General features: G+C 35.0%; 1 protein-coding gene across 2 annotated transcripts in view; it reads right to left on the bottom strand.

Moving 5' to 3' along the window:
- The window catches only part of gsk3ba (glycogen synthase kinase 3 beta, genome duplicate a), a 62,140-nt gene that overhangs the window by 19,310 nt on the left and 27,219 nt on the right, over positions 1-15,611 (bottom strand). For both annotated transcript variants that reach the window (XM_051118875.1, XM_051118876.1), the window contains exon 3: positions 11,464-11,547. In XM_051118875.1, coding sequence (XP_050974832.1) covers positions 11,464-11,547 — 84 coding nt within the window. The remainder of the gene's footprint in view (positions 1-11,463; positions 11,548-15,611) is intronic.

Here is a 15,611-nt window from a genome sequence, read left to right as displayed (position 1 = left end):
CGACCAAATGACTCGAAAAACCCGAAGACTCGAAACAGATGAACTAATTCCAGTACAGAACCTGATAGGATGTTGCGCATGCACGACTGAACAAATCACTCCGCCGAGACGACTTGTTCTTTCCGAGTCACATTGAAGATTTGTTCAAAATGAAAGAATCATTGAAGAACGACCCATTACTAATTCGTAGCATTGTGGACGCGCATCCCAGAGCCTGTGCTACATGAGCTTTAGTGCTAAAAATTATACAAATTTGTATTTTTCGAAATAAATGAGTGTTTGTTTCGCTAGATAAGACCCTTCTTCCTCAGCTGAGATTGTTTAGAGCCTTTTGAAGCTGCATTTAAACTACTTTTTGGAAGTTCAAAATTGGGGCCCCAATGAGGTCCATTATATGGAGAAAAATCCTGAAATGCTTTTCTCAAAAACCATAATTTCTTTACGACTGAAGACAGAAAGACATGAACATCTGTGTTTGAACCTTCCGCAATAGTTGCAACTGAGTCTCTCAGTCATCCTCAGTGTGAAAAGATGGATCTCAAAATCATACAGGGGGTCATTTTAATAAATTCAACTATTATTTTCTCTTGTGGACTATATATATAACCGTCTTTTATGTCAAATATCTTATTCATGTCAGTACTAAATAAAAAATAACATGCATTTTGTATGATCCCTCTTATTTTGGTATAATAATTACATACATACAGGTTACAAGCAACAATCTACTTCACCAGGACACAGTGATTGCTGTTCTTCACAAAGCATGCAATGAATTTGTCAGTGCCGCTGTTTCTCTCTAGCAGAGTCAATTTTCTTTCTCGGCTTTGACTCTGATTGATAAGTAGTCTCTAATAACAGATGTTTGATTTCCTAAAAAAAAAATGCGGGAAAAAAACCCAAACCACCCCTGACTGTGCAGTGCAGCTAAAATTAGTCGTAGCGATGACTCACTCTCCACCCTCGCTACAGCAACAGCAACACTTCCTCAATTATGGTCGATCGGAGAAGCTCTGAGGCGACTGGCTCCCGAGATGCTCCCGTCAGATTACAGCGCCATCTGATTGGCTGCTGCTTTGTGGTCACATGACATTGTGAGTGTGTGATTGGGTGATCTATGGCTCACGGCACAGTAGTCAACATCTCCCTTAGTGAGGGAGCCACAGGTAGAGACTCATCTGTCCCCAGGCCCTGCTATTACCGTCTCGTCCACAAACAGCTCCTGTCAGAGCCAAACGCACAGTGAGGTGACGCTATATGCACCAACCTAAGGGTGTAAAAATTCCAGGAAAATTCAAGACAGATTCTAACTACGTACATGTGAATGCATCTAGTGTAACTCCAGACTGGTTTAGAAAAACAGTACCACAATCATGGATGAAGTTAAATGTAAATCTTTTGAGATGAAAATAAATAGTTCTGAATCTGATTCAACTAAACGATTCAGATTCCTTAATGATTCTTTTAGTACTTTAAAAAAAAAGCATCACTCACCCTCAATAGTGGGTAATAAAGACTAAACAAAACTACTAAACAGTACTATTATTGTTAACTTATTCTATTAATTAGACAGATCAAACTGGAAATTTGGGAAACGGAAACTAGAGTCACTTTGACTGATTCGATGAAAGGAACTTGTTCATAAGAGTCATTTGTTCAATAATCAAACTACAAACAAATGCCATGAAAATCAATGTCTTATGTTCAACAAGGCTGCAAATTCTTTATTTTAATAAAAATGCAATAAAAAAAACAGTAATATTGTGAAATATTGTTATAGTTTAAAAGAACTGTTTTCAGTTTGAATATATTTTAAAAATTTAATTAATTTCTATAATGCAAAGCTGAATTTTCAGCATCATTACTCCATTCTTCAGTGTCACATGATCCATCAGAAATCACTCTAATATGCTGATTTGCTGATCAAGATACATATCTTATTTTATTAATGTTGAATACATTAATACATTAATACTAATGTACTAATGTAATACCAAACCTTTGGACAAAAGTGTAGGTGTGAGATAAGTTTGAAAAAAATGTGAATTTTTTCATAGCTGCAGCGTGTGAAAAATCAGTTTGTTTCACACAGATACAGAGGTCCATGTGGCACAACGAGAGCCTCTCTCTCTACCACTCTCTCTATTCCTATTTTTGTCTGAGTCGTCTATGTCGATGTATTTTTTGACTCATCCGTGCCGGTCTTGTGTGGCTCCCCTGTGAGGAAAAATCAGTGGGCACTAAGTATGGCAGAGAGAGATCATGGGTAATGGCTGGTGGTTGTCAAGACCCAGCAGTCTCCTTATGTGTCAGTACCCATCTCTGGAGACTCTGTAACACCATCTCCGACACCATTCATAAATAGATGGTTTTAATGTTCTGTCGGTTACACAAAGTGTCCAGCTTGATGAGCTTAACGTGCTAACATAAAAACCACACACACATTTCCGTTCGAAAACCTAGTGACCTATCCTTCTTTTTTCCAATCAAAATTATACTTAATATTTTACATAAAGTGAGAGAAAAGTGGGCAAATGTTTTATGTGCTTTTTTCTCGAGTCCCTCAAGCATTTCAAGTGATCATTTGCAGGACACACACCATTTCAAATCAGCCACTTATTGCTTGATGCATGATTAACATTCTCCATGTGTCAATTGTGAGTTCGAAATTGCCTTTGAAAATGGTTTGAATTCAAACCATATATTATTTTATAAAACAACTTGTTACCCTCACCTCTTCTTTCAAATTTATAACATGAGGTGTATGTAAAAAGTTTATTTTCTCTCCAGACACATGGAATATTCCTCATATTACGCCAGCAGAAAAAGAAAAAAAGAAAAGAAAATAACATCTTTTGTGATAGGTGCTTGAAAATTATGCTGCGATCAATATTAACATGTGGAGAAGACTGACACAGAAGAGAAGAAATTGTTTAATGCAGTCGTTATGTTTGTTTTCTTTGTGCACAAAAAGTATTCTCACAGCTTTATAAAATTAAGGTTGAACCACTGATGTCACATGGACTATTTTAACGATAACCTTACTACTTTTCTGGGCCTTGTACGTGTTAGTTGCATTGCTGTCTATGCAAAGTCAGAAAGCTCTTGGATTTCATCAAAAATATCTGAATTTGTGTTCTGAAGATGAAAGAAGGTCTTACGGGTTTGGAACGACACAAGGGTGAGTAATTAATAACAGAATTCTCATTTTTGGGTGAACTATCTTTTTAAATACTGACAATCATTTATGGTAAACTAAAATATACTATACTATTATAAAATCATAAATCATAGACATATATAAAACATATTTCTAATTATTTGTAATGATGATGTTGCAAATTTCAAACTATTTATTAATTAAATTAATTTTAATAACATTAATTTAAAATATATTAACTTTACATATAATCTCAAATAACAAAGTAGAATTAAAATTATAATAAAGCACTTCACATGTGCTTTTGTATGCTTTAGCACAACAAAGTGCACTTTTAAAAGTGTACTAAAGTGTGTTAAGAGACAGAGCTAAAAGTGAACTCTATTTAAGTACACTTAAGCGGCTTTTTTTTAAACATTATATTATCTGCAAGGACATATTTTAAAGTTTTCAAGTACACACTACAAGTGCACATTTCTTACAATTAAACACTTCTTATTTTCATGGGAAGGACTTACTTTGTCACTAAGACATTTTGCAATGAGAAAACAAATAAGTAATCTGTCATACAGACAAAAATACAATATTATTAATAAAAAAAAATGCTAAATAAAGGTGTGACAATAAGCCGACATAGGCTCATTAGAAATACGTGCCTCTATGTACATTTCTGCAAAACTGAAAAAATGTACCTGTATGTGTAAATCACTACAGTTTGCAGTTGAAATGAACACTAGAGGCAGTAAAACTGTATGATTTACAGGTACAGCTTTGTATAATAAAGCCTGATTTTCACACAGTTATTTGCAGAATATGTTATGACTTCAAAACAATTTTAACATTCTGCACGATTTGAAAACTGATACTTTTGAACATTGTCGTCACATGTACAGCTTCACATGTGTGAGTTTTCTAATTCAGTAGGTTTGTTTGGTAGCTCATGCGATACGGCGTTGCGCTTGAGTGATGAAGAGCTCCAGTACAAACCCAATGAAACTACGTTTCAACAAAAGTTCAAATAGCACGGCTGCATCAACAAATGCGTTTTTATATCACTTTTGTATTTGTTGACACTATCGGGTACAGTTAAGGTTTGGTTTGGTGTAGGGGATATTTCAAACACGATATAGCATTAACCTTTAGCGACACTCCCTGGATATTTGAATTCTGAAGCGTCACAATACGTACCTCAAACAATAAATAAATAAAAATGCAGCAAACGTGCCTGTACTAACGTAATAAAAACGTGCCACGTTCATGTATTGAATGTGTGTTTCAGCTCCACTGTCTGGACATTTCATTTTGAAACTGTTGCGAAACGTGCAGTAAGGTACGTAATTACGGTGTATATAGAGACACGTATTTTCATGAGCATGGGTTGCAATTAGTAAAAGGTCAGACCCTGCATATGAGGTTCCAATTCACTAAGGATGCTGCTTTAAAAGCCTATGTAGTCAGAACAATAAGCCTGCTCACTATGTTTTGGAACGGAGCCTGTGACTGTAGTGAGAGTCACTGAAAGGGGTCTGAGGTTGGGCTCCAGAGCTGAGTACTGTCCGCATTGTATAACAACACTTCTACTAATCGTGCCACTTAGCAGAAGTGGAAGTTGTTTGGAGAGAGCACAGACCACGTCCAGACATGACGCCACCTCATCTCTGCCGAACAGTTTCTTTTAAGCCTGATTTTAATCTCGTTCTCCCTCTCCAGGCCTACGTCATCCTCCTCTCTCTATCTTTGTGTTTTATCTCTCCATGAGACGCTCTGGGCTCTGATTTCATGGTGGTTTACACCAGACAAAAAACACAGAGCAGCTGCTAAAATTACAGTAGAGAGAAGCTAACCAGTCTACTGACTGACTGCTGGGCGGTGTGATGGTGCACACCAGGCGATGGTAAAAATGTGTCACTGGTGGAGATTGTGCTGAAACATTAATGGCACTGTGTCGCAGACAGACGTTTACAGAGTAGACAGCTTCATTGATCATAATGGCAGTGATTTATCTGCAGTACTCCAATTTTGTCTGGTACAGACTCTATGTAAAAGCTCATTCCCACTAAGAATGATAACTATATTACCGTCCACGTAAACATACAATAATGTTCTGTTTATTATACCACACCCCTAGTTAAAGTGATTTGTAAAATATCATGGACATAGTTATACTGTAGTTATTGTCCTTGGTGTGAACAGCTCCTTACTGCACAGTGTTTACAGTTGCCAAACAACATCATAACTTAACACAATAATTTAGAACAGAATGTTCGATCACAGGTGCGGGTGTATTTTTATTACTCAGCAAATTAAAAATCTGACACAGAAGAAGAAAACCTTGATTTGTTGGCGGGGCAAGTGTTCACACAACGAACATTTGGGTTTGGTGTGAACAGGCTGTAAATAATGACTTTACTATTTCCTGAAACCGAAGTAACATCACCTCTATCATTTCAACCACAGTGGGGCAACAATACAGGACTTTTGTTAATGATGTCAAATGCATGTGGTGGAGTAATCACTTCTGCATTTGAGATTGCAATTAATGTCATACGATTATCATTCATTATCATGAACAAGCATTCATCTTTTTAAATCACATTAACCTGCAGTAACTGGCGTACCCTTTACTCTCATATGCATGCAGCACATTCAGTCAGTAGCTTTCTCCACAATGTAATTTATCAGTAATGCTGCTGTAACGAACATGGCATTTAATGACTACTTTCCTGGAACTATTTTTGTGCCTTAATGTTTTGCTTTATTTGATGTTTGATTAATCGCAAGTGCTGATTGTCAACACACTAAAATATACAGAATGAAATGTAAATCTTAAAAAAATTAAGTGTTTGTGCTTTTTTTAATTAATTAATTTTGTTTAGTCAACTCAAATATACAAGTTGTCACTTAGAACAACTTCATATTTCAAGTTGACTAAACTTAAAATTTTAAGGCAAACACACTTTTTTGAAATAAATTGATACAATGTATATTTAAATAGAATGAAAGATATTACTGTTATGACTAGGATTGGGTATCGTTTAAATTTCATCGATTCTAATTTAGATTCCAATTCTTATTCTTATCGATCCCTGGTTTCGATTCCTGTCCACCTTATTTTTCCCATACGCGGGTGCGGCCATTTGTAAATTTAATGGGTCTAGCATCTACTTTCAGATATTTTTAGCTCTACAAAACAGCTGGTTTTGCTGCTTGATATTGCAAACTGGTGCGTCTTACCATATTATTTTAAACTATTATCTTAATTATAAACACACTGGTTTGTAGTGCAAACAGTTTTACTTTTACTGCACGTTGTTATTCTTTTCGTTATTTCCCTACAGCGGTTAATGAACCAGAAGTTTTGCCCATAAGCTTACTTTTGCATTGAAAAATAAAATGAATAAGGTTAAAAAAAACATTTAGATGTCAAACATATTTATTCCGTGTCTTTTTTACAAAGCATACAGAACACTACAAGAGGAACTTTTAGCAATGGTTTTAACAAAAAAAACCAAAGCAAAAACAATTAGGGACAAACAAACAAATGAATAGCAGAAATCAAAAGTCTACTTTTCATAAATAAAATACCATTAAAGTTATAAAAGATGATTTTCTTTTGTTCTTTGACTGTCATTAAAGGAGTAGTTCACTTCCAGAACAAACATTTACAGATAATTTACCCACCCCCTTGTCATCCAAGATGTTCATGTCTTTTTTCATCTGTAAAGAAAACATTACAGGATTTTTCTCCATGTAGTGGACTTCTATGGTGCCAGTGATTTTGAACTTCCAAAATGCAGTTTAAATGCAGCTTCAAAGGGCTCTAAAGGATCTCAGGCAAGGAAGAAGGGTCTTATCTAGCGAAACGATTGGTTATTTTCTAAAACAAAATTACAATTTATATAATTTTTATCTCAAATGCTTGTGTTGTCTAGCTCTGCCTGAACTCTCTGTATTCAAGACAGTTAGGTTAGGTCGAAAAACTTCCATCTCATTTTCTCCTCCAACTTTAAAATCATCCTACATCGCTGCAGAAGTACTGACCCAGTGTTTACAAAGTGAACATGCAAAGAAGATCAAACACCCTTTAAAAAAAAAGTTAAAACAGCGATGTAAGGCAATTTTGAAGTTGGAAAAGAAAATGAGATGGGAGTTTTTCGACATACCTTGACTCTATTGAACTAGCTAGACAAGATGAGCATTTGAGGTTGAAAAGTATATAAAAGTATAGTACATTTAGAGCTCTCTGAAGCTGCATTTAAACTGCATTTTGGAAGTTCAAACTCAGGGGCACCATAGAAGTCCTATATGGAGAACATTTCTGAAATGTTTTCCACAAAAAAACATACTTTCTTTACAACTGAAAAAAAGAAAGACATGAACATCTTGAATGGCATGGGGGTGAGTAAATTATCCGTAAATTTTTGTTCTGGAAGTGAACTTCTTTAATGACAGTCAGCACGTTTATTAGGCTGCTGTCTCTTTAACACCGACCGCAGGTAGGTCTAAAAATACTGTTACACATGCGAAAACTGCTGTGTTTAGGAGGATACTGATGTAATTTTGTGCATATTGGTAGCAAGATGTGAAAGAGAAGTCAGTTCCGGTTTGTAACTGCCTTTTCTGCAGTGGAAATGCACAGAACGGTTCAAGAACGGACGCAGGGCGGGGATCCGCACCGTGGTTCTCTGCGTTTGTGATTCAGATGTGTGCATGGCATGCATTCTCCAAAATGTGCCTAGATCTCAGATTTAAAAATACTGGGCGCATTTTTAATACTCGCGTGACAAGTGCATATGCGATTGACGTCAGTAGGCTATAATCGATTATGGTTTATTGCAGAATCGTCCACGTCTGCATCGCGATGGATCGATGCAACGATTAGTTTCAACACCCCTAGTTATGACATCACACGTCATCGTTTCAGTGTCCAAGTGCTCAATCAGATGCCAAAAGCAAGAAACAATGCTAGTACGCACTCATGGTACGCTGCAATGCTGCTGAAAATCATGATCCTATCCCCATACTGAAATCTCAGATAGCCAGACAGTGATTCATCTTTTATGAATGGTTAATATTGTATGTACTGCACGTTAGCTAGCTTATTGTGCACAAAAGCATAAGCATGAAGTCCACATGCCATATTATCAAAAAACTATGCTTCTAACCACAGGTCAAGAGCTGTGATTTAACAACTGTGAGATGCTGTTTTGGAAACATTTGTTTGAAACTATGGAAATACAGGGACCATAGCTGGCTAACGATGCTTTTGGTAAAACACACCAGTTTAGTACAGCTAGTGGCCTTTAACATAAAAGTGATGATGGTCAGATGTCAAGGGTTTGTTCTCTGTAAGTGGACTGTTGCCATATCATTAGCGTCATGGACACGGCCGTCTGTTTACACCATTCATCATCTCTCTCTCTTCCCTCCCCTTCAGCCCTTGTTCCAGTTTTCTAGATTTTTTAAATTATTTTATGGACCTGTTCTCCATGCACTGCCTGTCAGCCTTTACCCCGGTGCTCTGTGATTCTGGGTTACAGAGGGGCCGGGGCGAGCGTGTGGGCGTGTGAGCGGAAACCAGCTACTGACATTTCAAAAGCGTGTTTCTCAGAGAAGAAAAAAATGGTGGTCAGGCGTTTTTGCAAAGTCATGGGTGTGGGCGAGAGGTCGGAAAGGTCTGTGTATACGATGTGTGATATAAACGAGACCAAGGAAGACGGAGAGGTGGATGTGTGGTTGGTGGTCAGGCGATGCTGCAGTGTTGACAGTATTTATGTGTGTGTGTCTCTTAATATCAGTCAGAGTGTGTTAGGTCTATATATGCCCAGCAGATAAAGCAGATAATCACATGGGCACAAGTTCTCAGAGTCGATTTCTCTCAGGTCAGCATCTGGGCACCATTAGACTCCATTAGAGATTAACAAACAGAGATGCATGGCCGATGCATGGCCGATTGTTGGGCTGGGTGGTATAGTTAAAAAATCTTATTATAGTATTATAATATATATGTGAACCTGGACCACAAAACCAGCCATGAGGGTCATTTTATTTTAATTGAGATGTATACTTCATCTGAAAGCTGAATAAATATTTGGTCGAGATGCAACAATTTGAAAATCTGGAATCTGTGGGTGCAAAAACATCAAAATATTGAGAAAATCCCCTTTGTTGTTTAAATGAAGTTCTTAGCAATGCATATTATTAACATAAATTAAGTTTTGATATATTTATGGCAGTAAATTTACAAAATATCTTCATGGAATATGATTTTTACTTAATATCCTAATCATTTTTGGCATGAAAGAAACTTTGATCATTTTGACCCATAGTGTATTTTTTGGCTATTGCTACAAATATACCCAAGCGACTTATGACTGGTTTTGTGGTCCAGGGTCACATACTATAGTTTTTTCTCTATATTTAATACATATACCTTACCATTAAAAAGTTTAGAGTCAATAAGGTTTTTTTAAGAAATAATTTTACTCAACAAGGATGCATTAAATTGATCAAAAGACACAGAAAAAACATTTATAATGTTGAAAAAGATTTCTTTTATTGTTTTTAATAAATTCTGTCTATTAATGAAAGCATCCTGAAAAAAGATATCACTGTTTCCACAAAATTATTGTTTTCAACACTGAAAATGATAATAATAATTATAATAATAATAATATAAAATTATTGTTTTCAACACTGATAATAATAATAATAATAATAATAATAATAAATGTTTCTTGAGCAGCAAATCAGCAAATTCAGTGTGACACTGAAGAGTAATGATGCTGAAAATTTGAAAATGATGTTTTCCATCACAGAAATAAATGATGTTTTAAAAGAAATTATTTTAATAATATTTCACAATATTACTGTTCTTACATTTTTTTTTTAATCAAATATATGTCTTAGTGAGTATAAGAGATTTCTTTAAAAAACATTTTTAAAATTACTGACCGCAAACTTTTGAACGGTAGTGTTTATATTTTGATATTTATGCATTTTCTCTAAAAGTACACTGAAAATATCTATTGAAATACTCAAAATACAGTAAAATCTAATTAAAATGGTTCTCCCATTCTTTTAAATGTATATTTTTATTAGTGCTGTCAATCAATTAAAAAAATCTAATTAATCACACATTTTTTCTAAAATTAATCGCGATTAATCCCTTCTAACATTAAAGTTTTTAAATATACTTTTATATTGCAATAATTTCACATTAAATGTTTAAATTAATGTAGAAAAAACATATATATATATATATATATATATATATATATATATATATATATTTTTTTTTTTATATATATATACACTACCGTTCAAAAGTTTAAAAGTTTATTAAAAGTTAATAATAAATAATTTACATTGTTATAAAATATTTATATTTTGAATAAACACTGTATTTTTGAACTTGTTATTCATGAAAGAATCCTGAAAAAAAAAAATCACAGGTTCCAAAAAAATTTGGCAGCACAACTGTTGATATTATCCAACACTGATCATTCTAATAAATCTGCATATTAGAATGATTTCTGAAGGATCATGTGACACTTAAGACTGGAGTAACAGCTGATAAAAATTCAGCTTTTCATCACAGGAATAAATTCCATTTTAAAATATGTTAAAATAAAAAACATTATTTTATATTGTAAAAACATTTTGCAATATTACTGTTTTTTTTCTATATTTTTAATCAAATAAATGCAGCCTTGATAAGCATAAGAGACTTCTTTAAAGACTATTACAAGTCTTACTGACCCCAAACTTTTGAACGGTAGTGTATATATATTTGTTTAATGGCATCTTTTTTTTTTATCACTGATACCATTATTACTGATGTCTCTAGAATTTTTTTTTTTACTAATATTTAACCACTGACTATAGCCATTCAACATTACAGTACAATTAAGAGCTATCAATCTGAACATTTATTAGACTTCAAAAAATAACTTCTAATTTAAGTGAACTTAAAACAGTTCACATAAACTTTTTTTTTTTTTTTGTCATTGTTCAAATCAGAGTTGGATTTTGCAGTTGGAACATCGCTCATCATGTTTTTAAGAAAAAAATTCACAGCTAAAAAAAAAAAAAAGTCACTCTAAAATTATTGCAACATGATGTCGCTTAATTTTATATCACAAAAAAATTCACTGCAAGTACACTGTTAATATTTACTATATATTCGCAATGTTCTAGTTCAGACAAACAGCACTGAAAAGGGCAGCATAACGGCATAAAAACATGCCGTGATGTACTGTGAGATTAAACATAAGATGAAGCGATATAACAGAGACACTTGCCTTATCTCCACTGGAGTAGAAGAAGTAACGCAGACGCACAATGTTGCAGTGGTCCAGTTTTCTCATGATCTGAAGCTCACGGTTCTGCAAGAAAACACAAACAAGAAATCAGTCTGATAAGTTATTAACACTTTCAGCTGCTAGTAGAGCACAGTACTCAGCAATAGCAGTAATCTGAGCTCAGTTTAACACATTTTACCGTATTTAAATCAGATACGCTCATTACAGAAAAAGTGTAAAAACTGCAAAGATGCCATATGGGATCATTGATGTCCCTTTGAAGGCTTGTGATTTAACAAAAACAAGAAAGAAGTGAAATAAGACTCAAGTTTTAAAATTAGGCAACTTGATAAAACAGTAGAGAAAAAATTCATTCTACATTTATTCATTAATGTATTCCAATAATAACCTGCTGAAATAGAACTGTAAGAACGACTGATATATGTGAAGTGCCATTCAAATAAAACACACACATAGCAACAAATAAAGTCCTCGAGAGTTCCTCGCTCAGAGGACTTGGGTCAGTTTCTGACCCACATCTGACCAGAATAATAGACCAAAATAGAGCTACTGAAATGGCCCGTAACCATAACAACCAGTGTCATCTGGCTTCCATGAGAGAAACTGGCTAATCAACAATTTTATTTAAAGAACCACCCACATGGTGTGTGCCTGAGAGAGAAGCTTCCTCTGTTTACAATGAGAGCAGAAGAAGATGACGCCGGGGCATTAAATACAGGAAGACTTCATATCTGATACAACTTTAAGGCTTCTGAGGATTTGTTTAGTCAGGGTCACGGTCACTTTGGAAAATAGCAGGGCAAATACATTCAGTGTCTGTTTGACCTTAGAGTTTGGTTTGTTTGGTGTGAAGCAAACTGACAAAACTAAGTCTACTTGAAAAGGTGGTCTTGGTTATAGTGGTCACTTTTCACAAGTTGGTTTGATTCTTTAGGGTCTTCATTAAATGTCTGCAAAAACTTTGGTTAAAATTCCTCAATGGTCATATAAAACCACACCCTTTTTACCTTGTCAAAAAAAGCTCTGTTCACAACGACCCGTTTTGGTGCATGTCTCTTCAAATGATAATGAGCTACTGCTTACCCCGCCCCTATCTTCCGTTTTTTGTGTATTCGGTTGCGAATTCGGTTGTCAGGAGAAAATGAAGACTCTTATGTTCACTTTTACATCTAACTACAAAACACCTGCTTTGCTTATGAGAGTTGCCACTATGAGCACAGAGAATATGCCAGACAGCATATGACTAGTTAAGGGCAGAAATATGCTAATATGGGACAGTCTGTCAGAGGTCGTGGGTAGGGCTTGATCAGTATGATGTCACACTGCTCAGAAAATCAAAATGACTTTTCGTGGATTAAAAAAAAGAGTGCATGGATTTTTATCATTGTAGGATGGCTGTGTCCACTAAGGCTGTCAAACAATTAATCGAGATTAATCGCATACAAAACAAAAGTTTGAGTTTGCCTAATATATGTGTGTGTACTGTGTAATTATTATGTATATATAAATACAAACACATTCATGTATATATTTAAGAAATATTTACAAGTATATGTATTATAACTATTATATAATTTATATATAAATAAAATATTTTGTACATAAATAACATATTTCTCTTAAATATATACATTCATTTGTGTGTATTTATATATACATAATAATTACACACAGTCCACACACATATATTAGGTAAACTCAAACTTTTATTTTGTATGCGATGAATCGTGATTATTCCATGGTCTGTCTGTACAGTAAAACTGTTTAATGCACAGGTAGTTCCAAGTCAGTTTACCGTTCTATCACTGTTCTATATTAATGCGCTGCTTTAACTGATGCACACAAATGCACGCAGAGAGAGAGAGAGAAGTCGGAGATCGCATTGTCGGAGATCGCACATACATAAACTTGTTGCTTCCCCGCGACTCTCTCATTCGGCACAAATCCAAATATTCCCTAACATTTCCATATTTGCGATGCATCCAAATGCTAAACTTATTATGTTAATTATAGGCTTTAAACTTCAGTTGCATTCTAACGGTGACACAGTGAGGTGCGCAAGCTGACTTTTGGTTCACTGTATTTTACTTGGATAAAGTACCAACTGCGCTGTCAAGTAAGCAATGCTAGAAGCCTGGAACTGATATGTTTTGTGTTTGTTCAGCTTTCCTCATACCAGCAAAATCAACTTAAAAAACAAATAGGATGTCGCTTTCTGTCATTTGAGTTTCCTTTCTGTCACAAAACTGAACTGAAACTCAGCAAATATAAGCTACATTACAGTTCGCACCGTTTTTTTCCCCTTGTCTATAAGTTAGCTAAATTAAAAATATTTCAAGTATTTATTCCTTTTATGTATATATGTACTGCAGATTTTATAGCCTATATATGACATTCATTTGATATAATATTTAGTATTTTCACATGTAGGTGGAACAAATTGTAATTTGTACTAACTGTCTGTTTAAAATAAATGAAAAGAAACCTAGCATAGTACATTTGTTTTTTTCTTTTGTACCGAACCGTGACCCTCAAGCTGAGGTACATACCGAACCATGACATCTGTGTACTGTTACACCAGTAGTAGTCATACAATTTACCGTAATTGCAGCCTAATTGACTTGCTGCTGTATATTATTGACAAGAAAGTGCTCTTAATTTAATTCTTTCATTTTTGTAGTTATCAGTTACTTTCTACTTGAAAATTGACTGAAGCAATGTAAACATAAATAGGAAAATATGAGAATGCATGTTCTAAATTTATTGTAAACTTTATAGTAATATAATTTTTTAAGATGTAAAATTTAAAGTTGTGAGTATAATATTTGTTTTTGCTATAGTATAAATAATTGTGAAATTACTGATACTGAATTCTGGCATTGCGACAGTGAAGTTGTGAAAAGCAACCTGGGGGGACAGAGAAAGGGGTGTGGAATCAAACTTTGTTCTTGTGTGTGTGTGTGACTCTGTTAGCCTGTAACTCCTTCACAATCACATGGTGGGTGGTAATTTGTGAACACACTAGTCACTGCCAACTCTGCATACAGTCACTCTCATCAGGCCGCTCCATTTACACACACAACTTCATCCACTACAGCCAGCGTCTGTCACACTGGGCTCCAATCAACTAAATGATGACCTCTCTCAACAGTTCAACAGTTCTTATTCTGTGATCTCACAGATCGCGCTTTGTTCATTTTCACATCTTTCAGTGTACGTTTTGTGGCATCCCGTGTCTTGTCATGCCATCTTAATGAGAGGCTGAAAAATATCATGGCTAAAATAAACAGATAGAAAAATAGAATATTTTAGCTACTGTTTATGGCGCATCTCTCTATTACAGTTGTAGTTGGATGAGGAGAAAGCAAACAGTACCTTTGCTTCAAGCACACATGGCCAAGAACACAATCACTTCATGGAAAATGATTGATTCCTCTGAAAAGCCCCTATTACATCACTTCAGCTGCACTATTACATCACAAAAGCATTTGCGTAACCTAAAAACAGTGTTGATTACTGGCTTCTGCTGAAAAAATCAGCATATGGATGTTTTCTTTATTTTATACATATGCTAATAACGCAAATATCCACTGACGTCAAAGTAAGAAGTTTGTGCTTGTGGGATAATGAATAGTAGGACTGTTCTCACATGCTAATATCATGTATATACATGTGTGTTTTTGTTGCAGGGTGAAGGTCATACAGATAAACACTCCTACAGATACTGACACACTTCACACATACAGATCCTCTCTCGGAAGAGCTTTGAGCAGGAGAGGGAGCAAACTCCATTGAAAGGAAGATGGAAAGAAATGACAGAAATAACAGCACGAGTATCACGTGCAGCTTCATAGATGACGCACGCACCTCACAGCGTTCAAGGGGTGTTTATACTTGACATGTTTTGCACTATTTTCCGAAACAACAGGTGGCAGCTTAGAGAAAAAAAACTCTCTAAAAAAAACTCTTTAGTCTCTCAAGATAAGTTTACCAAACTTTGCTTGGTAAATATTAGTGAGCATGACCTATTGTTTTTTGGCTTGCGACTGATTTCAACAGAGATTGGTGTTAGCATGTTTGCGTGAACTGGAACTTGCGACCAACTTCAATATTGTGATGTACAGTGA

The sequence above is a fragment of the Labeo rohita genome, chromosome 9 (genome assembly GCF_022985175.1).
Source record: "Labeo rohita strain BAU-BD-2019 chromosome 9, IGBB_LRoh.1.0, whole genome shotgun sequence".
Classification (NCBI taxonomy): Eukaryota; Metazoa; Chordata; class Actinopteri; order Cypriniformes; family Cyprinidae; genus Labeo; species Labeo rohita.
The sequence above is the reverse complement of the archived record's forward strand: the minus strand, read 5'-3'. Positions and strand labels throughout refer to the sequence as shown.